The 23,614-nt window shown below is 39.5% G+C and overlaps 1 protein-coding gene across 1 annotated transcript in view; it reads right to left on the bottom strand.

The window, feature by feature from the left end:
- The window catches only part of zbtb8b (zinc finger and BTB domain containing 8B), a 29,995-nt gene extending 6,959 nt beyond the window's left edge, over positions 1 to 23,036 (bottom strand). Inside the window, exons 1-3 of the mRNA XM_052036671.1 lie at positions 22,946 to 23,036; positions 13,704 to 14,676; positions 7,134 to 7,312 (exon numbers count right to left, since the gene is read on the bottom strand). Of these exons, the coding sequence (XP_051892631.1) occupies positions 7,134 to 7,312; positions 13,704 to 14,637 (1,113 nt within the window). The 5' untranslated portion in view covers positions 14,638 to 14,676; positions 22,946 to 23,036. The remainder of the gene's footprint in view (positions 1 to 7,133; positions 7,313 to 13,703; positions 14,677 to 22,945) is intronic.
- Positions 23,037 to 23,614: the final 578 nt, after the last annotated feature.

The raw sequence follows: 23,614 nt of genomic DNA, 5'->3' as shown, positions 1-23,614 counted from the left end.
GGTAGAAATTTCTTCTCTCAGTGGGTAGTCAATCTTTGGAACTCTTTTCCCGCCCAGAGTGGTGGAAGCAGTTTAAGGTGGAGATAGATAAATATTTGAAAGATCAGGAATTGAGGGTTATAGGGAACTGGAGGAGTTGAGGTCAGCATAGATCAGCCAAGGTCATACTGAATGGCAGGACTGGCTTAAGGGGCCTGGTTGCCTACTCCTGCTCCCAGTTTCTTGTATTCTTGTAGCGGTTACATTTGTGTGGATTCAAATCTCAGTCCACAGACTAAGCACAAAAATCTAGACTGCCATTCCAGTACAATATTGAGAGAGTGCTGCACTGTTGAATGTTGTCTTTTAAATGAGATACTAAACCAACCCCATCTAATCAGGTGGACATAATCAGGCACTTATACTATTGGCACCAAGAACAACAAAATCCTTGCTTATCCTCATTGTCCTGGTAAACTTGTATTTCAATGAAAAAGTTAAATAGATCTGCATAAAAACTCTTTGGAATGGTAATCATGAGATACTGGAATTTGTGAAAACCCATTTGATTCACAAATATCATTCAAGGAAAGGAGATCTCCTATTCTTACCTATATGTGACACCAGACCAACCAACAGACAGGTTGCCTCAGCTTGGGGGGTAATAAATGGTGGATAATAAAAGCTGGCCTTGACAGTAACATCCATATCCCATAAAATTAAAACTCTCTTTTAAGTAATGAAAGTAGACCCACTTTCCTGACTGGCTGCTTGATTCTGACTGGATCTAGATTTTGAATACCAGATTTTCTTTCAGGCACAGCAGGCAAATTTGCATGTCTGCCTAATATTTTCCTTTGTCCTTTCCTCTATGTTCCCAACCAGAGTGCAGTTCCTCTAATATCTCTATTCCATAAATTACTAATAAATGTATTAAAAGAATTGGTTTCTTTTGGGCCCCAGGTTTAAAATGTTATCCTACTCTCAAAATTATTGTAAAAACCTACCCTATAGGCTACTTCCCCTTTTCAGTAAAGCCGCTTTCTTGAACAATTTCCAGCATCTTTGCACAACCTGTTCTCTATCGAAATGATTGACGATTGCTCACTTATAAACAATACACAGCACAGAATATGGACAACCTTCTTAGCCAGATCACAAGGTTCAAAAAGCAAATCTTGAAATTTATCCCTTCACCTGTAGCCTGTCTAGTTCAGTTGAACAGTCAAGAAACATGGTCTTTCACCATCAAGACCATGGGAGCAGAGTGGCTGCCCAGCAACAGACGTTCAGGGTAACATGGCAGAATGAATGTAGCCCCAGCTGATGCCACAACCCAGTCTGGAAAGACTCATCAAAAACACCACTGTATATGTTGCCTACCAATCCCACCTTTATGGTCCCTTAAAAAATTTCCAAGAAAATTCATCTTTCACACTGAATTCTACAATAATATGATGGAGATATATAAAATATAAGGCAGTGAACCACAATAATTTACAAACTGGATCAGCTAAGCATAATTAGAATTTCCAAAGGCACATAGGTTAAAATATTCAGATGGAAGAGGGGTATTAAGTAGCAAAAGTATTAAAGCGATAATAACAACATTAAGAGACATTTAGACAAGCACATGAACATGCAGGAATTGAAGGATATAGACCATATGTAGGCAGATATGCAGTTTAAATTGGTATTGTGGTCAACACAGACAACATGGGCCAGAGGGCCTGTTCTTGCGCTGTACTGTTCTATGTTCTAGGTTCATTGAAATTTTTGTTTATTTCAGTACTACTCAATTGAAAATAAACTTTTCACAAAGCAAATAACAATTCTGGGTTATTTTGCTTTACTCCATAAGTTCAACTGTGCACTCCCTGCTGTGGGTCATACTTATGCATCCGACAAGATGTCCATATCAAACATGCATCAAGTGACTTGATTCTCCAAGCAGCAGCTTTGGAGAGGAAAATAGCTCATGTTGCTCTGAGTGTATCTGTCATTAGGCACTCTGATGCTGCACCATGCTGACCCCCCATCATAAAAGACCCACTACTTTCCACTGTCTTATGGACATTTCCACTGATGGTACCATTCAGTGCACAACAAATCCCACATTCAACTGCACCCCTCTCCTTCCACCCCACAAAAATCAGCTGAGGCCTAAATGCCAACATCCTAAACTCTCTGACCACCTATGCTCCTGGATCTCTCCAAGTGTCTCCAAATGACATTGATCTTCAATCTACTGAACATTATTCCTCTTTTCTCCCCCAATCCATCTCAATCAGTTCTCTAACAGCAAAACCATCCCACCAGGGCCTAACCTGGTCCTCCATCCCAGGCACGGTACATTTGGAGTACATGAAGGAAAATGTGTAACAGCTATTCACTGATCCCCAAAACCTTGGGCCTTGAGTGCCACTGAAACCTACTGTGGCAGGCCAGAAATGATTCTTGGTGTACCAGACAATGACCACATAGCATTTTCAACATACTACTGTTTCTAGGCCTATTTTTAAAAAATGGTAGAAACAAACAGAATTGAAAGCAATGATAGTACAGCAAAGATTGCTAAGCAATCAAAATAAATTGATGGCAACATCTGTAGACAAACCCAAACAGTTTGCTCAAAAGTTAACATTATCGAGTTAAAATTTCTCAAAAGTAGATTTTTTTTTAAAAAGGAGTTTGTGGTGAAAGCAGATTTTTTTTTTGTTAAATAGTACGCCCATGATGGTTTCCTTGGTCAATAAACTGCTACCTGCAGAAGTATGCAGTACCAGACATGGTTACAGGATAAAATGTGGATCATTTGAGAAACTATGGCCACACTATAATGAGGTTCAGTGTTGACTGGAAAAAAAAACTACAACAGGATGAGACATTTTGCCAAAATAAATGGAAGGCAAAATTGAACAGAATTGTAAAACAGTAATAGGAAACATTTAAACAGGAAATGCAGAGTCTAGAAAAGGTAAAATGGCAGTGTGAAGAAATCCATGATTCATGAGTAGATCAGGTGGAGCTCAAATCTTAAACTACAGTTCTCTAAAGGACAGCTTTTGTTTCAACCACCTTGTTGGAACTTTTTGAGTACGTAACAGAATAGTGAAGAAAAATGTCGAGGATGTGATTTAAAATGGACTTTAGAAAAAGAATTCAATAAAATGCAAAGGAAATACAGCAAGGATATTAGCAAGGAATCTGATGATAGATTCTAATAATTTTCTGGTAATCAAATGACAGGTCCTCAGTTACTTATTTTTTCCTTTCTTCTTAAAAAATTGAGAGACATTGGCAATTTCCCAATTTAGGGACAATTCCTGAATATACAGCACTTTGGAAAATTATGACTAATGCATATACAATTTCCTAAACATTTTTTTTTAAATGCACAGGAACAGAAAGCATCTTAAAATCTGTGCACCTTGTATTTTCCCCCAAATAGCTGTCCCTAAGTAATAAATGGGTTCCGTTTTACAGGCATAAGTTGATTTTGTCTGCAAGTCGGAAAATGCACAAAAATCACTCGATATGGTAACCCATACCTCCACAATATTGTAATGAATGGCATCAAAAATCACACAAGACTGGTAAGAAAGAACAATTACTAAAAATGGAGAGAGAGAGGAAACTAGTTTTGCCGTTCATAGGAATGAACACATGTACGTACATCAGACTTTTGAATTTAGTAATATTACGGGAGCTCATATGTAGGGGTGTCCATAAGTCAGTGTTCTTAGCCCAGGGACGGCCTGTAATTTATTTTTGAATTTCTTTATACACTGTCCTCTTCCTCTACTGAGAAAAATAGATACAAATTTCAGGTTTTAATAAATCTGACAATGTATTATTCTTTACAGACTCATCGGCATCCATCTTGAATGGGGTAACATTCCCCTCCACCACTGTCTTTCTCTCATTATAATGATGAGATTTTTGCTGTTTACTAATTTTTTTATAAATATATTAATTCCCTTTATTACCCTCAACATTCTTGACATTGGTTTATTTTTATATTTCTCTAAATCCATTGGATCCCCTAGTTTGTAAGTGTTTTCTCTTAGCTTGATACAGCCTCTTCTTTTATTTTTCCTTCAATGGTTGTTTTTAACAAAAGTGAAGCCTTTGACTTTTAGCAAAATGTACTGGTTTTGCATTATACCACGGATTTCCTTGAATACTTCCAATTGTCTGTAAGATTACCCATTGGCATTTCAACCCAGTTTACAGTGACTAATTCATTCCTCAGCCATTCAAAGATGGTGTCTCTCAAATTTAAACTCCTGGTTTAAGTTTCTCCCTTTTCTCACTCAAACCTGGTCTTATATTCAATATCACATTATGGTCACTATTTGGAAAATACTTCCTTACTAAGAGTTTGTATACAAATTCTGAAATCCATTATCCAAGACAGAATGGTTATGCACTTGGATAAGCAACATCCAACTAAAAAAAAAGCCAGTATCGATTTGTGAAGAATAGGTCATTTTGACAAATGTAACTGATTTTTTTTTGTGGATGCCTTTAACATGGTGGATGGGGACAAAATTCCAGAAGGAATCTAACAATTTTCTGCATGAAAGGTTATTAGCAAAATTGAGCATGCAAGAAATTGGGGGGTAACCTAGGGACATGGGTCAGTAACTTATTGGAAGATAGTCAATAAGAGAGTGAGCAATTTATCCTACCTCTATTTTATGTGTTCACCTGACAGAAATTCAATTGTATTGTTTATGTTCTTTAATGTGCTACATTGTTGGTGCAGAACCTACTGTGAAAAGTGATTGTCACTTCCATGCATATATTGCGTGTAATGTTAAAGTGAACTGCTGGGCTCCATGTGCATGACATACCAAGGCAATGGGATTGCTAGGAGTAACTCCAATCAATATGTAATACATGTTCAAAGTTGGTAGTGGAATACAGGTGCTAAAACTAAGCAACCAAAAGACCAAAGGTTAACAGTAGAATGGCCTGCCCGAGCACAAGCTAGAGTCTGTCCTTACCTGAACTGCTGTTGAGAAGTCCACCACTGAAGCTGCTCAGAAATAAACAATTTAACTCCTTAATTTCTGATAAAGTTAAATGTATAAATGTAGCTTGTATGGCTCAATATATAAGATTGAGGGACAGTCCATTCAAAATTTTTAAATGAAAAATGGACTTAATAGGGTTTATATAATTTCCTTTAGTGGGATATCCAGAAAAGCAGACACAGTTTTAAAGCTAGAGATGAACTATTTAGGAATGAAATCAGAAAATACTTTTTATATAAATATTAAATGAACTCTAAAACACTCTGCCCAAAAGACTTTGAAAATTGGGTGAAGTGAAATTGAAGATCACTATCAATAGATTTTTGTTGGATTTAGATATCAAGAAATATTAAATAAAGGTGGGTTAATGGAACTAGGTACTGATCAGCCATGATCTTAAAGAACAGTGGGACAGCGTTGAGAGTCTAATAACCCACTTAGGTGTTCCTAATGCAGCCATAAATGGTGAGTTGGCTAGAAGTTAAAAAACGTTCGATGCAAAATGTTTCTCAGAACAGAAATGTTTCAGAGGTGTTGAGAGAATTTTAAAAAATGTACCAAAAACACAACTAATCCTCATAAAAATGAAGGTCAAATTTGTGAATTGTGACAAGGGCTATTGATAATCTCCTGAGGGATCAAGAAAAGTGACTACATGGTCAGCATTAATTCAATGTGTCTAATCCATTTAAAATTTTGCTACTTAAGGTACAGTTATTTCTTCTAGAGGAACCTTATGCAAATGCACAGATTAATAGCAGTTTAGATATGGGTGTATATATGATACAAGTAACCGAACAGAATCCTTGATTTTATATCTAAATTCACATATTACAAAAGGATTCAATATCAAACATTCAAGTTGGGAATAACGTGTTCAGTTTTGCGCATCTCATTTTATGACCTATATAAAAGTAATGAAAAGGGCACAACAATTATTCACAAGTTACTGAGGATAAGCAATTATACTTACATACAGAGACTTAAGAACATTACTTTCAGGGATGTTATGATTAAAAGGCTGTCATATTTATAAAAGATTATGGAAAAATAAATGGTAATGATTGTTTCTATTAATTGACATATTTCTAATGTCATGCTACAAATTTAAATTAAGTCATAACTAAAGAGAAAATTAGAAAATTTTGCTTTAACCAATAGAGTTAAAATTTGGCCCTCTGCCAGATTTAGTTATAGCAAGTCTCAAGTTAAAATTTTAAAATCAAATTGGTTTCTTTAAAAAAAATCATTGTCCCCCATGGGGAACAATCACAAGAGTGGGATTTGACTAGCTAATGAAAAATATCACCCATGAAGCAAAGTGTTGGTCCAATGATCCTTTATTGTGATGCAACTTTCTAAAGGTTCAAAGATTGCCAGGAAGTAGTGGAAATCAGCCAGCACTACTGGGATCCTACTCAGAATTAGTCAGATCAGAGAAGGAAGAACATATTAAAAAGTGGAAGACAATGAAGACTGAACATCTGAATGATTGACAGATATTGCCTTGTGAAATATTTGCTCACATTATTTAAAATAGTAAATCACCAGCATTTTTCATATATAAAAGACATCTAATTCACAGTATTAATATTCTATAAAGTATCTTTCAGAACTTTAAAATGTCTCAAAGATCTTTATAGCTAATTAAAGATGTCCAAACAGTCTTGATTATTGTATTATAGAAGATATGCTAGCCACTTTACATATAGCAAGGTCCAATAAGCAGCAAAGCACTAACAACCAGATCATATTTTAAGTATCGCTTCGGTCTAAATATTGGCAAGACAATTTTTCCTGTTCTTTATCAAAGTACTGCCATAGAATCTTTTAAATCTCCCCATGAGGGCAAACTAAACCTTGGTCTAACTTCTCATCCTAAAGTCACCATCTCCAACAGTTCAGCATTCCCTCATTACTGCAGTGGAGCAGCCGCCTGGATTTTGTGCCCAAATCCATGGAGTGGCTCTTGAAGACTAAGCTATAACTTTCATTGTTAAAACTGGTCAGGAAAACAACTGTAGAAATAAGGAGGTTTTAAATCATGGGCTCATGTCGAATGATTGTTGGGGAGGGGGAAGAAGTTGGTACAGTCACGAGATCTTTACTCACACTTAAAGCATGACTTCGAAGATGCTCAAGTCTGGTGAATCTCTTTCCACAGGTCTCGCAAGGGTATGGGCGCTCTCCTGTGTGGGAACGCATGTGTCGTTTCAAGATTCCTTTCTGTTTTGCTGTGTAGGTGCAAAATGGACACTTGTAGATCTTTTTTGGCACGATTATTCCATTCCCTAGAAATAGAAATCATCAAATGTTATCACATAGAACAATTCGAAGGAACTTATGGTCAGAAATGCAAATAAATAATTGAAACAGGATATTGTATATAAAGCATAAGAATAAATCAACCTATTTCTTTCCTAGGATCCATAGATCAAAGGAATCTGATATATCAGAGAGAGATACAACTGAGCTGATATTCCAGTGTCTGTTTTGCAATGGCAACCAAAAATGGTTTCTATCCCACTACCCCTACCTTGAATGTAACAGACAATAATCCAATGCAAGCAACCTTCTGTCAACCTGTACAATTCCATTTAAATATCTGCAGTTTAAAATACTGAATTGTGACCTCAGATATTTAACCTGGTAAATCCCTAATCCAGCAATTCCAAAACTAAAGCCAATAAGAAGAGAAGAGGTTTTAGTTTCCACACAATTTTGAAGGATGGATCTATCAAAGGCTTTCCCAAAAAAATCAAAATGGCTATGCAAGAAATCTCTAAATGAATGAAGAAAATACAAAAAAATTTATTTTTTTTAAAACAAAACATGGAAAAGAGCAAGAAAATACTGTTCTAAATATTAATTATTCATTGTTTGGACAGGCAGTGAGGGAAGGAGCCTTGCTAAATCTAGTTGTGAACAACAAAACAGGGTTAATACATGAGCAAAACAGCAGCAGTGATCACAATTGAGTTTAAGGTCCATGTAGAAAGAGAAAAAAAATATTAATATAAAACAAGCCACTTCCTTGCTTTTGTAGTTTATGTCTCATATGCCCTTGAACTGGTTTGCATCTTGAAACAGCTCTCTCAGCCTTTCCCCAAAGATTCCAACTATTTGCATATGTAATTCAGGTTTTCTGTTCCAGAATTCCCTTTAAATTGTATGGTTTAATAGATGTCATTCTTTCCTTGATAATGCATCATTTCACGCTTTGATTCATAGAATGATGTAACACAGAAGTTATTCAGCTCATTGTACCTTTGCAATATTCTGCATTAAATTTCCCCAATTTGTTGTCCAGCAGTCAGCTATTATCCACCTCACTTTTAACTGTATTTCCAAACTTGCATCATCCACAGACTTCAAAATTATGCCCAGTACATCCCAGTATGGGTCACTGAATCATATAAAACGTAGGGAAAACGATCTTAACTCCAGAAGAGAACAGGGGAAAAAAGTCCTTGTCTAGAAATAGTATTTCCATTGATTGTGGCTGCATGTAAGAGAATTGGATAATGGCCAATGTGATATCAACTTTCAGAAAAGAATATGGTGTAATTACAGCCCATGCATTTTAATATCTGCAGCAGAGAATAATTTGGAATCTTTCATTAAAGACAAACTTGCTTATTTGAGGAAAAAAAAACATTACAAGCAGCTAACAAATTCCTGAAAGCAAAATTAGTGCTAGACAATCCTGAGATGGTCCTTCAAGGGAATGATATGGATAGACGGGAACCACAGAAAATGTGGTATAAGCAAAACTTTCAAGAAGTCTTTGACAAGGCCCCAAACAGAATACTACTGAAGTAGATTAAAGGATTATGGAATTAAGGGAATCATAGCAAACTGGATTAAAAACTGATTTGAAGAGACGATACAGAAAGTTGAATTTAAGGACAACTTCCCCCTAGTGGACAGAAATGATTAACCATGTCTCACAGGGTTGTGCTTTGGGCCACTTCTGTTCATTGCATACTTCAATGATTTAGATACAGACCCACATGAAACTATGGTCAAACTTGCACATCATATTAAGATAGAAGACAATCTAAACAATGCTGAAGAGCAAAGGAAGTTGTAAGGGAATATTGCCAAGATGGTTAACCTGTCAAATAAATGGCAGATGTAGTCAATAATAACTGAGGTGGTATACGTACTTTGTTAAAAATAAGTACACTCTTAATGAGAGAAAGCTGGATTACAGGGAAGGACAGAAAGTTTTAGGAAAGCATATCCACAAAACATTAAAATACAACATGGAGATTTTCCTCCTTGGATTAGTGGCAAATTGGAAACTTATCCATGTTGCAATTCGCTTCAGGAATACCAGAAACAATGTATAATGCCCAAATGCTTCTATACCTTGCATTTAATGCTACTGATCTAAGGGATGAATTCCTAGGCATATATCCAGTAAATAATGCCGTTAAGAAAAGAAACAGAATATTGTGTGTTATGGCAAAAGGTGAGAATACACAAAACATTAGGCAGCTGAAATACTGTACTCTTTTCATACCACACTATACAAACAACATTACAGAATGACTGGGTTCTAGCATTCAGCCTGATACAAATGAAGATTAAAATAAAAATCAGTGGTGAGCACATGAAACTGAAGTCTGTGGAGCAGTTCAGGCAAATGGCATAATGGGAAGTTAGATGAGTACACATGGGAGAAAAAAAATATTGAGATGGTTAGATAAAGCGGGTGGAGAGGGAAGGCTCATATGGAGCAGAAACCCTAGCATAGGCTTGTTGGTCCATAAGGACAGCCTATGTGGTGCAAAACTGCAAGGAATTAGTGTTGTTATCATTAGATCAGAGGAGGTTATAAAGTGATTTGATAAAATAGCTTAATGTTATGAAGGGTGCATACTCTAGACCATTCCCTAAAGATATTCACCTTAAAATTCAGCCTTGGATCAGCAGTACTAACACATGATAAGTAACATCCGTGCTTTTGCTTCCAGAATTTTAAGTGGAATACAGCACACAATTTAGTATATTGCACGTTCAATACCACTGATCAAGGAGATACTGCCCCTGCTTTTTAATGTTTGTAAATGTGAATCTCCAAAGCTCTCTGCTCATCCCCATACCCAGACTTTAGTCAGAGTATAATTGTTACTTTATCTTTAAACAGTGGTTTCTAGTGAGATCTAGACAGAGAAGATTTGGTATGAGATTAAACAAAAGATTTAGGGCAAAGAGCAGAAAAAAATATTAAAAACACAGACGGCTCTGGAATTCATTACCAGGGTTAATATTGAAGCATTTAATAATTGTTTATAAAGTTGCTGAAGGAAGGAGATACAGACACCAAGTGGAAGAATGGGATTAGAGCTACTGCTCATGCAGAGGGTAAAATCCATATGCTTCTGATTGGCCCAAATCACCCATGTCTGTGTTAATGTAATGATTAGAGGTTTCTTTGAAGCTTTTATTAGCACTTTGATTGCAGGGTGTAGTACCAGCTCTCTAGACATATGGCTACTACATTAGCCATGAAACAGAAATACATTGTCAATTCATTCTGAGATCAACTATCTGACCTAATCTAGTTCTCTCAGCAAGATACAAACTGAAAATACTAAAGCAGCGCTCAGGCGAGATTACAAGATCATTGAATATACCTCTGACAGTTTACTTCTCATCGATTCCTTGCCATTGACACTGCCTTTTAGAACCCACTGATGTTTAAAATGATATTCATGACAGTACATTTAAACAGATTAAAAAGGTTCCAACCAATTTACAGTCAAGGGCTGGTTAACCTGGTACATTTCTATCTGCACAACGGCATTAGTGAGAAACCTTTTCAAAGTCTTGGGTATCATTCCTCGGGGTAAAACCATCCTGTTGTATTGTCAAGTGGTCACCAGTTAGGTATGAACCTCAACAACCAACTATTGACCAAAGGGCACCATATCTGAGAATCAGTGCCGTCCTCAATCAAAATGCATATAATTTTACAGCAGGAGTTATTGAATAATGAAGCAGAGCTGAAACCATCTCAAACCCAGTGGCTCCAAATCCAATTGTTGCAATCTCACTACCACTGTCATATAAACTAGTATGTACTATCAGACAAGAAAATGTTCTATAGTCCTAAATGACTTATATGCACTTCATTAAATATATTTCTTTTTCTGTATCAAGTAGATCTTACATTTTAAATTGGTATAAATGGCTGAATAAATTTAGGCTACTAGCCTCTTTCAAAAAAAATGGTCCATGCTAACCACATACATATGCTTAGCAGGGATTGATCAAATTCCACAAGCTTAAGAAACCATTCAAGCAACTGCATTTACTGTTTATGCAGTACATTCACCAGTAGATCCCAAGTCACAACTTACTCCATAAATATCTACCATTTCTGACTTTTTATCCTTCCTGGTTATTCCTGCTTCAACTGTGCAGTGATACCCTTGTAGTCTGATCCAGCTCTAGAATTAGTTCCTTTACTCCATTGGAAAGCCACAGACAACCTACCACTGGTTTAACATCATTAAAAATCAATCTGAATGATCACAAAAAATGGAAGACTTTTCAAAATAAGGGTCATACAAGCAGAGGCAATCTAATTTGAACAGTTCTTCTGTCAAAACTTTTTTCTTTCAGTGGAAATGTTCATCATTCTGCAGAAATTTTTGACTTTATTACATTCCTGCATTTACTTTCATGCCTACCTTAGAAGATAAAAGAAAACATCAGGAAAGTGTCTAAGAAGATCTGAAATGTTTCAAAATATCACACTAAGATGTGTGAGATTATAAATTACAGTAGCATTTCTTCACTATGAGGTTCAATTATTCATAGGGTAAACTCAAGCTGATCACAGATCATGTCAATAAATGTAATTCTCATCTTCATTTATAAATTCCTCCACAGCCTTACTCCCTTCTCTTGCTCTAATCAGCCCTGGTACTATCACCTTCAATTATCCACACACTATTTTCTGGCCCCCTTAATATTCCTAAAATTAATTGCTCCACCAACAGCAGAAATGCCGTCAGGTGCCAAGACCCTGTGAACTGGTATCTCCTGTCCAAAGATCTCTCTTCATAATTTATTAAAGATGCTCTTTTGGTCATCTGCTCTAATATATCCTTCTGTGGTACAGTATCCATAAGACATTTTGTTAAACTAAAGGTGCTATCTAAAAAATGAAAATTGTTGGTATTATATTTGATAAGTGGTTACAAAAAAGGTTGGAGCCAAGGAACTGTCTTGGGATCTTATTAATGATTTGACATCAAGGGGGCATTGTCTCATACAAAAGAATTGGTTGGGGGGGATTGGAAGCTCGAGATTGCACCACTATTGTTTTGGATAGGAAACAGATTTGGTGGTAGGAAACCAACTCTGATGGGCTGAATGATCTCCAACTGTGTTGAAACAAGTAGAAGATAACTAGTGTATGCTTAAATTGGCAAAATATGACTGGTGATGTTCTCCTAGCAATCTGGAAGGGGCTACAGCTTTTCATTACATTTGTAAATGACGTCGCAAAATGAACAGAAAATGGCAAATCTAAGTTTATTGATGGCACCAGGTTAGTTGGAGAGTAAATAATGTAGAGGAAAGTACAAACTTGCGAAGAACATTATAGGTTAAGTGAGAGAGCAACATTGTGGCAGATGGGGTTCAACTTGTGAAAATTAAAAATCTTTTGAACCTGGCAAAGAAAACTCAGAATATTCACTAAATAGCAAGTAGTTAGAAATCATGGATGATCAGAATTAGGAGTCCAAGTTCAGAAGACACTAAAGCATAGTACATTTTTTTGAAATTAAAAAGTTTAGTGGAATGTTGACTTTTATCTCAAGAGGTTTGGAATACAGAGAACTGGAAGTAAGTTTACAGCTGAACTGAATTCCAATTGTATCCCATCTGGAATACTGTGTTCAGTTTAGGGAGTTGTACATCTTTGGAATTCCCTTCTCCAGAGGGTTGTGTATGTTCATTAGGTATATTCAAAACCAATTTTAATAGATTTTCAGACACTAAGAGAATCTGTGGATATAGGTAAAGTGGATGAGGGACAAACTCAGCCAGGGTAGGTTTGAGGGACAGCACAATCTATTCCTGCTTCTGTTTTTATCTGGCAGAACAGAAACAAACTCTGCCCCCCTCATATACACACAGTTATTTGTTGATGGGAGGAAATGCACAGAATGTATTCAGCTTGTGGACTGGTGCCCAGACAACTTTACGTTGGGAAATATTATTTGACCCAATGCACAGACATTCCCACACAGTCACGAGTGTAATCTTGAAGATCTTGAGGAATTTAAAGTGTTAAATCAAACCCAATTTGAGTGTGTAGATGTTATATAAAAAAACATTAGTGCCACATCATGGCAATCCAAAACTAACATGGCTTATGCTTCCAAATTCACCAACAATTTTTTTCAGGACTGTAATAATTTTACTAAGGAGTATATGCTATTGAAGTAGTCAGTTACTCCCAGATTTCTTGTGGAGAAAATACTTTCAGTCTGAATCTTAGTATTTATGTCTAGTTTAATCATCCATTGCATCATCACAGGATGCAATGTTTTCTTATAAAAGCTCCTCCTGTTTTTACGATGCTGTTGTATAATTATGATGTTGTATATTTTATGATGCTGTTGTATAATTATTTCTTAGTAATAAAGATCTCACCTGCATCTTCCCCATACCAATCACTCTGTACATCCATCATATTCGAGAAGGTGCCCCCTCCATCTTCTGCACGCCCCCCACGGGAAAAGTGCTGCATGATGTCCTCTTTCCGCTGGACATTTCCTGTCCTCAATAAAACTTCCAGGAATTGTTTCATCTGATAATTTTCATAGGCTATTTCCATAGCTGGGGCAGACTGCAGTCTCTCCTCGGCCTGATCTGTGGCAGATGGTGTAAACTGTCGGAACCTGTCAACTGATTCTACTTCATCCTCATCAAATTCAACTTTAGGTTCTGGAAGCTTAGGTAACGAGGGAGGGTGCACTTTCTCTGGAGAAAGATTATCTTGATCCTTTTGAGCAAGATCTATGGGATGATAAGTACTGCATTCATTCCAGTTAAGTCCTTTATTATTCTCAGGGCTTGACTCCTTCTGTTGTTGAACTGATGGAACAGGGTTTGGACATTGATTCCTACAAAAAGATACCGCATCTCCAAAGGCATTTATATTATTTCCATTCTCCACATGACTGCAGTCATCATCCTTTTCATCTTTCACACAGATATCAAGAGAAGATCTAATGTACAACTTACAAAAGCTGACCACATCAGTCATCTGTAGATAACTAGCAGCTGACATAACTTCAATAACATTCTTACTGCAAAGGTTCAACTTTCCAGAATAAAGGAAGTCCAGAATAATTGAAAAGGCCTCAGATGTGACAATGTCCAATGATGCAGTGCTAGGACGTCCACTATCATGGATATAGTGAATTAACAAGGCTCTGAAGTAGCCACTGTTAGCAAATAGAATATTCCGGTGAGCTTTGAAGATTCTTCCCTCCACAATTATACTGCAGTCACAGAAGAAGTCCTGCTTACGCTGCTCATTTAGTTCTCCCAGAAGTTTAGTGTAATACGATGTGATCTCCATTTTTCATGAGCAGGGCTTTGTCAAAAGGTATTCCTTTGCCTGCAAAATAAACAAAAGGCAAGAGCTTTCAAAAATGAACTGTGGATTCCAAGATAAAGCAGCAAAAGAAAGTGTTTCCCACTTGGCCCTTGTATTAAAACAGGACTCGGGTTCTTTTGGGTTGCTTTCGAATGACAGAATTGGTAATGAAAGACACCACAATTTCACAAGAAGTTTGAGTAACTTTACTTAACACAACCAAAAACTAAACACAAAGGAAACTACAGCTCGAACCACAACCTAATCCAAATTAAAAGAAACAAGAACAAAAACCCAAACTCTCCCACTTAACACTTCCCTGGTAAAATCGAGCTCACGTTTGCATGCAGTTCTCAGTGATACTCGTCGGCATCCAGTACTTAGTAAAGTTGCGTTCTCTGCCACTCAGTCTATCACTGAAGGGCAGCCCCGGGTACTTCAGCAAGACGTGAAGGGGCTTGACAGTCGCCAGGCATGAACCAACCCGTGGAGAAGCTCTGAAGGACTCTCTTGCAGGGCACATCTTTATAGTCGAGGAGTGCTTTGTGGCCCCAGAATGCAAGCCCAGGTATTGGTATGCCAGTTTCCAGAAACGATTTTGGGAATGAATGTGCTTAAGGGCATGAGTGAAAAAACAAATGTGAGAAAATGTATGTTTGGAATTCGGAAGACCAATGTTTTTACAATGGGGACCACTAAATGGGAGCCTTTGGGTGAACCTCCACCTGATGGGGTAGTTTTCCACAAGCAGTGCAGAATCCCCGGGGGGCACAAAGAAATTATGGAGACCCTTAGGGAATTGGAACAACATGGGGTGGTAAGTCCAGCCACATCGCCGTACAATAGCCCTGTATGGCCAGTAAGGAAATCAGATGGGAGCTGGCGTATGACAGTCGATTATCGACAACTAAACAAGCATGCTCTGTCCCTAGCCTCGGCAGTGCCGGATATCGTTACTCTGGTGGAAAGCACGTCAGAGGGAGGACACGAGTGGTATGCAGTGATTGATCTAATGCCTTTTTCTCGATCCCTTTGGATGCAAGTTCTCAGGATCGGTTTGCTTTCACCTGGGAGGGGAAGCAGTACACATTTACCAGCATAACAAAGGATCCCACACCTTTGCTAAACCTTCCCATTGTTTTCAAGAGTCTGATCGGTCATTAGTGCAGAAAAATTCCACTGTTAATGAACAGATAAAATTTCCGACCTTCTCGAGGGCAGGTGGCTCCATGAGCATGTAACCGAGGAAGGTTTGTGATGAACTCAAACAAAGCCCTGGGCTTTGCCCTAGGCAAAGTCTGATGGGGCAAATTAACACTCCCCATTGTCTCGCTTGGCTGAAGCATACCCTGATTGTTTTGCAAAGCTGCCTGTTTAACTGCATCCAATTAATGCTTGGGGCTACCCATTAAAGTCACATCTCATTGTGACCCAAAAAGTCCAGAACCAAGTTAAAAGTAATCAACAGACCTTTATTGTTTCATGCTAGTGAGAGTAGGGGGGGGTACAAAGAGGAGCAAACAGACAGTGCTGCTCTTCCCTGCACATTGACCAACTCAAAGAAATACAGTGTGCTAACTTAGCTTAAATACTTTGTTCTCCGGTGGGTGTGCTTGGTCAGCTCGCGCTGCCATTGGTCAAAACGCGGCTGCTGTGTGTAGCCTTACATGTTCTTTACTGGTACCTTCCATTACACCCTGTACCCTGTTTCCTTCCTATACACCCTGTATCCTTCCTATCACGCTACATTTTGCAACTAGCAGATGGCTTAATCTTTTATAACCATTAACTCTTTGTTCACCAGAGTTCCCTTCCCATTGTCCTCAACAGAATGGGCTGTACAAAATGGTGCGAGCTGGGTATTTCACATTCCCCATTACCCCCAAGCTTCTAAATTAATCGAAAGGATGAATGGTCTCTTGAAGCAGCAGATTTGTGTGCTGACCCCCACAGATACAAAGCAGGGATGGCATTCTGTGTTATCCTTAGCACTGTATAATCTGAACAACAGATCCAGACCCCTGGGCACCCCTATGAGTAGGATGATTCAGTCAGACCCTTCTGTCACACCTGAATCGGAGGTAGAGGAGGAGCAAACTCCCTCAGCCGGACAAAAAGTATGGGTGCATTGGCCTAACCAAGCCCTGCAACAGGGTGCAGCAATAGCAAGCAGCAATGGCAATACCTCTTGGGTCATGTTAAGGGGGGGGGGGGGGGCTGAAAAACCCATTTGCATAAATCGTGGTAAACTGACTAAAAGAGAATGAAATGATAATGTCAAGACTGCCCTTTCTGTCATTACAGGATAACAAATAAGGATCAAAAAGCTGGAAAGAATGTTGTGAGGAGAGCCGTGATTTTCACATTTAGGTGGCATTGTCAGACTTTGCTTGGACTGACTTTATGGGCTCAAAAACAGTACTCAAAAATCTTGAATAAGATGCAGTTTTTGCTTATAATTAGTTTTATAGTTTCATTGTATTGTGATGTTATATTGAGGCACTGTAGAGATTTACATGTAAATACCTATTTGTATATGTCACGTACCTATGCTAAAAGTGTTGACGTAACAAGCTGTTGGGTGTGCTGCACATTCCCATACACTCCACGGGGGGGGGGGGGGTATCCTGCTGCGTCCTGTCCCCCTTAATAGAGCTGAAGTTTTATCTTGGTTAGCTTTTGATAATAATACTCTCATTACTGCCGAAGACACTATCCTCTCCTAACATTACTCCGAAATATAACTATCGGCATTTTGAAGGGTGGTATAATCCTCAGTATAACACTTCCCATACTCCACCATCTATGCCCTGACCAACACTTCAGGTATCAGCCGACCAATAGGGCTGCTTTGTTTTCAGAAGTTTAATGATTCCAGACCTTGGATTGGGAATAGCTCTTGTAATGTTGACATCTTTGTGGACCACAGCTATTATTTTATACCACCTCCTTTGAGTGGTATCTATTTTATCTGTGGCCATTGGGCATAGTACCAAATGGGTGACAAGGCTCCTGTTACATGGGCTTTGTGATACTACATATATATATTCCGATACACTCCCATGAGCTGAAGGGTGCAACAAGAGAGAGATCAGTCAAGTAGAGGGAGCATTTGCAGTTGTAGTCCCTATATATGGTACAGTAAGGGCGATAAAGGAGTTGCAAACTTTAGCCAGGTTACTGGACGAGGTAGCAAGTGCCACTACTGAAGCTTTAAGTGAAATTAATGCTGAAATGGTAGCTTTGAGGACCGTAGCATTGCAAAACTGAATGGCTTTAGATTTTATCCTCGCAAAAAAGGTGGTGGGGGGGGGGAACATGTGCAATTGTGGGAAGTGACTGTTGTACCCATGTTCCTGACAAATCAGAAAATATTACAAACTTGTCAGCTCACATCAGGAAGTTAGTAATGGAATCCCATCAGACAGAAACTAAATCCTTGTGGGCTTGGGCAGCCACCTGGATGGGTTCACTTGGGATTTCCATTATGCAGAGGATAACTTCCTTTATGCTTATCATAGTTGCTATTTTCTTATGAGTGGATTGTGGTGAGATTAAAAACAATCAATTTTTAACAATGGGTAGATTTAACTGAAGGGTTAAAAGAAGCTTCTTTCTCTTTAGGACTTTTTGATTTTTCCCCAGGAGTTACTGAAACCATGTGAAACAGCAAGACATCAATGTGAAAGGTAACCCAAGCAGTAATCGGATGCAGTTAAACAGGCAGCTTTGCAAAACAATCAGGGTCTGCTTCAGCCAAGTGAGACAATGGGGAGTGTTAATTTGCCCCATCAGACAAGATTCCAAGGTTTTGTTTGAGTTTATCACACTCCTGGAGCCACCCACCTTCTAGAAGATCAGTATTTTTATCTGTTCACTAACAGTGGAATTTTTCTGCACTAATGACTGATGAGACTCTTGAAAACAATGGGAAGGTATAGCAAAGGTGTGGAGTCCTTTGTTATGCTAGGACCAAACGGGGCACAAAGCCATCCTTGACTATTGGTTCGCAGCCAATGCCTGGCGACTGTCAAGCCCCTTCACGTCTTGCTGAAGTACCCGGGGCTCCCCTTTGGCGATAGACTGAGTGGCAGAGAATGCAACGTTGCTAAGAACTGGATGCCGATAAGTATCACTGAGAACTGCATGCAAACATGAGCTCGATTTTACCAGGGAGGTATTAAGTGAGAGAGTTTGGGTTTTTGGTCTTGTTTCTTTTAATTTGGATTAGGTTTGTGGTTAGAGCTGTAGTTTCCCTTGTGTTTAGTTGTATTTAATTGCGTTAAATAAAGTTACTCAAACTTTTTGTGAAATTGTGGTGTCTTTCATTACCAATTCTGTCATTCGTAAGCAACCCAAAAGAACCTGAGTCCTGTTTTAATACACTGGGGCATATGGCCTCAGGCCCCCATCAGGGCTTGGGAAATCCCATACACAGACAGGGGACCCTGGCCGTCCCTCTATGGGACAAGCCGACTGGCCTTCCATCCACTCTTTGACCCAGACATAGCTGTCCCTTGCTTCTCTAGAACCCAAATAATCTGTTTCAGACTCTCCAGGGAAGGATACAGCGTTGCACCTGGGTGTGCGGAAGGTGTTACCCTTGTATTCCCCTGCCCACACTTTACCTTCCACATAGCATGCATTGTTGTGGTAGTAATGCCATCGACCTCTTCTCTCGGGACCCCTGCCTTCAACAGAGGTAGAAATATTTCTTTGCGAGTAGGTCCCTGAGACGGTTTGACAATTCCCCGCTGATCTTTCTGGACAGCTTTTGACAAGTCACCGCTCCATTGTTTACATGGAGGTGCTTTCCTAATAGGTTGCATCTTGCTACTCCCCTCTATCGCGTTTTCCAATGTTCCCATAGCAAACGCTGCCTCCCCTATTGATTTATCTAGCATAGTGGTAGTTAGTGCTAACACCACCACTCTTAATGAACTAGCAGCTGACTGTACTAGTCTCACTTGAAGTCCCTGGGTAAAAGGGGCTTCATCTGGGCCCGTTGGCTGATCCTCGTATTGTGCCTTGAATGTCCATTTCCTGCAGCCACCGTACACCTTGTTCGGGTGTGCTCCACTCTGCTGGGCTTACATGCCAGTCTATCGGGCTGGGGTAACATGTCGAATAGCGTGCAGCACCCAGCTGAACAGGGAACCTGTTGCTGACCCAGCCCATACAGCTGCATTGATGTGGGCTTATGGATCCCAGCACAGCCACTTCGGCAGTGGACAGTTCAATTTCACCCCCACCTGCATCCTAGATTCGAGCTAGCCAGGCCGTGAGTGGCTCTGCTCTCTGCTGACAAAATCTATCCCGCAAATCCCTCAACTCCGTTCCACTATAATCCCGGGAAATGACCTGCTGTGGCTGGGCACGCCATTGGGGTGCCTACTGTTCTTGGTCATCCCGATCCTCATATCGTTCCCTACACTCACCACCCCATTCATCCTCACGCTTATTCACTATAGTTTTGAGGGGGCGGATCCGACAGGGAGATTTGTTATCGCCCACTCCCTCTATGGGTTGATTAACCTGTCTGTCGTCAGGGTCAGACCAGATACCCCCATCCCATGCGTCTGGATCCCAGCCTGTTATCATCATAGCTCAAACCTTTATTGGGTCTGGGGTACATCAATCTTCTCTGCTATTTTTGTTTAGCCACTGCAAGCTGGCAGGTGAGCGTGGCCCCTGACTGTTCAGCTCTCTCAGCCAGTTTTGGGCTGTGTGTACCGTTTCATGTGCTAAATTCAACTGCCTCCCCTTCTCCTCTAACTCATCCTCCAACCTGGAAACTTCTTTTCCCCCTCAAGGCATTTATTTGTTGCTCCCTATCCTTGAGTGCATCCATAAACATCCGAAGTGCAGCACCAGCAGTGCCCTTTTTAAACGGAAAGCCCGCTTCCTGTAACATCTGGGTCATCCGATGAGCGATCTTCTCTGGCCCTTGCAACAACCGAGTTTAAGTGCTACTAAATTAGCCAGGAGTACCAAAACCCTCAGAGTTATCCACCCAGTCAGGAATAAAACATTCTTCTGGCTTATCTCCATCTTTCTTTCCCCAAAACATCGTTCAGAAATGAACCCTGCTCGCAGAGCCAAATGTATTAAAACAGGACTCAGGTTATTTTGGGTTCCTTTTGAACGACAGAATCGGTAATGAAAGACACCACGATTTCATGAAAAGTTTGAGTAACTTTATTTAACACAACTAAAAGCAACTGAACACAAAGGAAACTACAGCTTGAACCACAGATCTAATTGGTCTTCTTTCTTTTAATTTGGGTTCAAAATCTCAGATTCTCTCACTTAACACTTCCCTGGTTAAATCGAGCTCACATTTGCATGCAGTTCTCAGTGATACTTATCGGCATCCAGTACCTTGCAACATTGCGTTCTCTGCCACTCAGTCTATCGCCAAAGGGGAGCCCCGGGGTACTTCAGCAAGACATGAAGGGGCTTGAGTCACCAGGCGTTGGCTGTGAACCAACCTGTGGAGAAGCTCCAAAGGACTCTCTTGTGGGGTGCATCTTTATAGTCAAGAAGGGCTTTGTACCCCACCTTTGCTAAACCTTCCCATTGTTTCATCAGTCATTAGTGCAGAAAAATTCCACTGTTAATGAACAGATAAAAATTCTGATTTCTAGAAGGTGGGTGGCTCTATGAGTGTGTAGCCAAGATAGGTTTGTGACAACCTCAAACAAAACCCTGGAATCTTGTCTGATGGGGCAAATTAACACTCCCCATTGTTTCACTTGGCTGAAGCAGACCCTGATTGTTTTGCAAAGCTGCCCGTTTAACTGCACCCGATTAATGCTTGCGTTACGTTTCACATTGATGTCTTGCTGTTTCATACGGTTTCAGTAACTCCTGGGGAAAAACAAATAGTCCTAAAGAGAAAGATGCTTCTTTTAACCCTTTTAGTTACATCCAGCCATTGGCAGCTGTTGCAACAGGGAAATCATTGATTGTTTTTCATCTTACCACAGCCCTTGGTGTCAACATCAAGCAGTCCCAGACCAAGTTTAGTAAAGCTTTTTTTTGTTGAGAATATAGTACTAATGATGGAAAATCTCTTGGGTATCTTAGAGAAAAAATAAGGTTCGTTTGTTTAGTCGCAAAAAATGCATTTAAACCATTATGTCAGAGCGCATTCCACTTCCCACTTTAGCTTTCCATACCAATTCACTGCCTACTATTGTGCTGTGAAATCATGCTTATTTGAAGCTAAACAAAATGCAGTCTAAACACTTGGCTGATGCTACATAAGGAAGTGAATGATTCCTTGAGATCAGCATTAATGAATTTAAAGATTACCAGTAAAAGTACAGGCAGTATCAAACCATTGCTGATTTCAGCTCGGAACCCATCAAGGTTTTCAATCAGGCTCTGAACAAAATAAGACTGGAATATTTAAATTCTAATTCAGGACAAGAAACCTACAAATGCCCATTTAGCACTAGATAAACTAGATGTTTGGCTTTCATTTTAAAGTGCTTGAACTGCATGGATAGGTAAAAGTAAAATAAATACATAATCCAATCTTGTAACTCCAGATGCAGGATTAAGTAGCATTAAATATTGAGTAAACAGATTAAAAATCATTGTTATTGTGTAGCAGTAGTATGTACTGTTAACAAAAACAAAGTCACTCAAAACATTAGGTAACGCTACTACTTTAAATAGTAATATTTTCATTCATAAATGCCAATCTTACACAATATTGCTTTCAGACAATGCATTGCTATCTTAAAAAAACTGCATTGGTTTTTCATGTAGCTATTAGGTACCATTAATTGTGTTACCTCAGTTTCAAATTAAAAACTGATTCAGAAAATATCAGACATCCACAATAACTGAATACTTTTTAACAAATGAACGTCTAAAATTTGAATACTATTCATTAGCAGTACTCAGGAAGCTCAGCTGGGCTATTGTTTCAGGTTCTGATCTGATGGGCTAATTTTTTTCAAAATAATTGGTTCAAGGCTCTTTTCATGACGTCACAAATTTTAATAGAGCCGCAAGAACCCTTCAAGATAAAAATAAACTCCCTATAAAATAGCAGACACATAAAAATAAATTATGCTAAGAATTAGACGTTAAACCATTTCAGTGGTTATAACTGTTCTGCTGCAACACAGCACTTAACAGTTCCCAATGAATACTCCAAGAGGTCAGAGCTTAGGGTTACAATCTCTAATTCTCTTTAACTGACATCCCTTACAGCTCAAATGTTATCTCATCAACTCGTTAAAAGCCAGAATTACCCATTTGTTTCTGTATTTACCTTTCCTCCCTTTAGTCAAGGCAGAGATCAAACCGATGCCCACACGTCTTGCCAACCTAATTTTACACCGGAAATCGCGGCGGTGCTTATTGATTGACAAAGGCAAGCAACCACTTAGAAGCCTTGCCTCATGCCGCAGCGAATGGGAAACAAGATAGTGGGCGGGACAATCGAGCTGCCAAGCTAGGTTACACGGGCCGAAGGCCTATGCGCGTGCGCATCACACCACATCTGGGAGTTGGAGTTTTTCCCCGAATCAGTTGCCAGGGCGAACCGCCGGGGAGGAACTACATTTCCCAGAGTGCGGTGCGCCGAATCGCCCCCCTGGTCCACGTCAATGGAATGGCAAGTGGCTGGCGTCCGCTAATGGTTTCCGCTCTCTTCATTGACATCGACGAGGGCAGTCGGCCTAATGTTCACCTGGCAGCATCAGCTCATGCAGTGTGCCCGGGAGGGAACGAGGATTGACAGGAGCGACCGTCCTCCCTGGTCCCGTTCGGCGCGGTCCTGGATTGTCATTCCGCCTGAAGGCTGCCAATGCGCCAAATTCACCAGCTGTCCCTCGGTTGCGCCCTCTGTTATGCATAGGTGTGTTCAGTGTTGTTCTGGTGTTTGTACCAGCGATAGCAACACCTTACCTCCCAACATGTTGGTGCCATTTCCCCTTTT

The sequence above is a fragment of the Pristis pectinata genome, chromosome 22 (genome assembly GCF_009764475.1).
Source record: "Pristis pectinata isolate sPriPec2 chromosome 22, sPriPec2.1.pri, whole genome shotgun sequence".
Taxonomy (NCBI): domain Eukaryota; kingdom Metazoa; phylum Chordata; class Chondrichthyes; order Rhinopristiformes; family Pristidae; genus Pristis; species Pristis pectinata.
The sequence above is the reverse complement of the archived record's forward strand: the minus strand, read 5'-3'. Positions and strand labels throughout refer to the sequence as shown.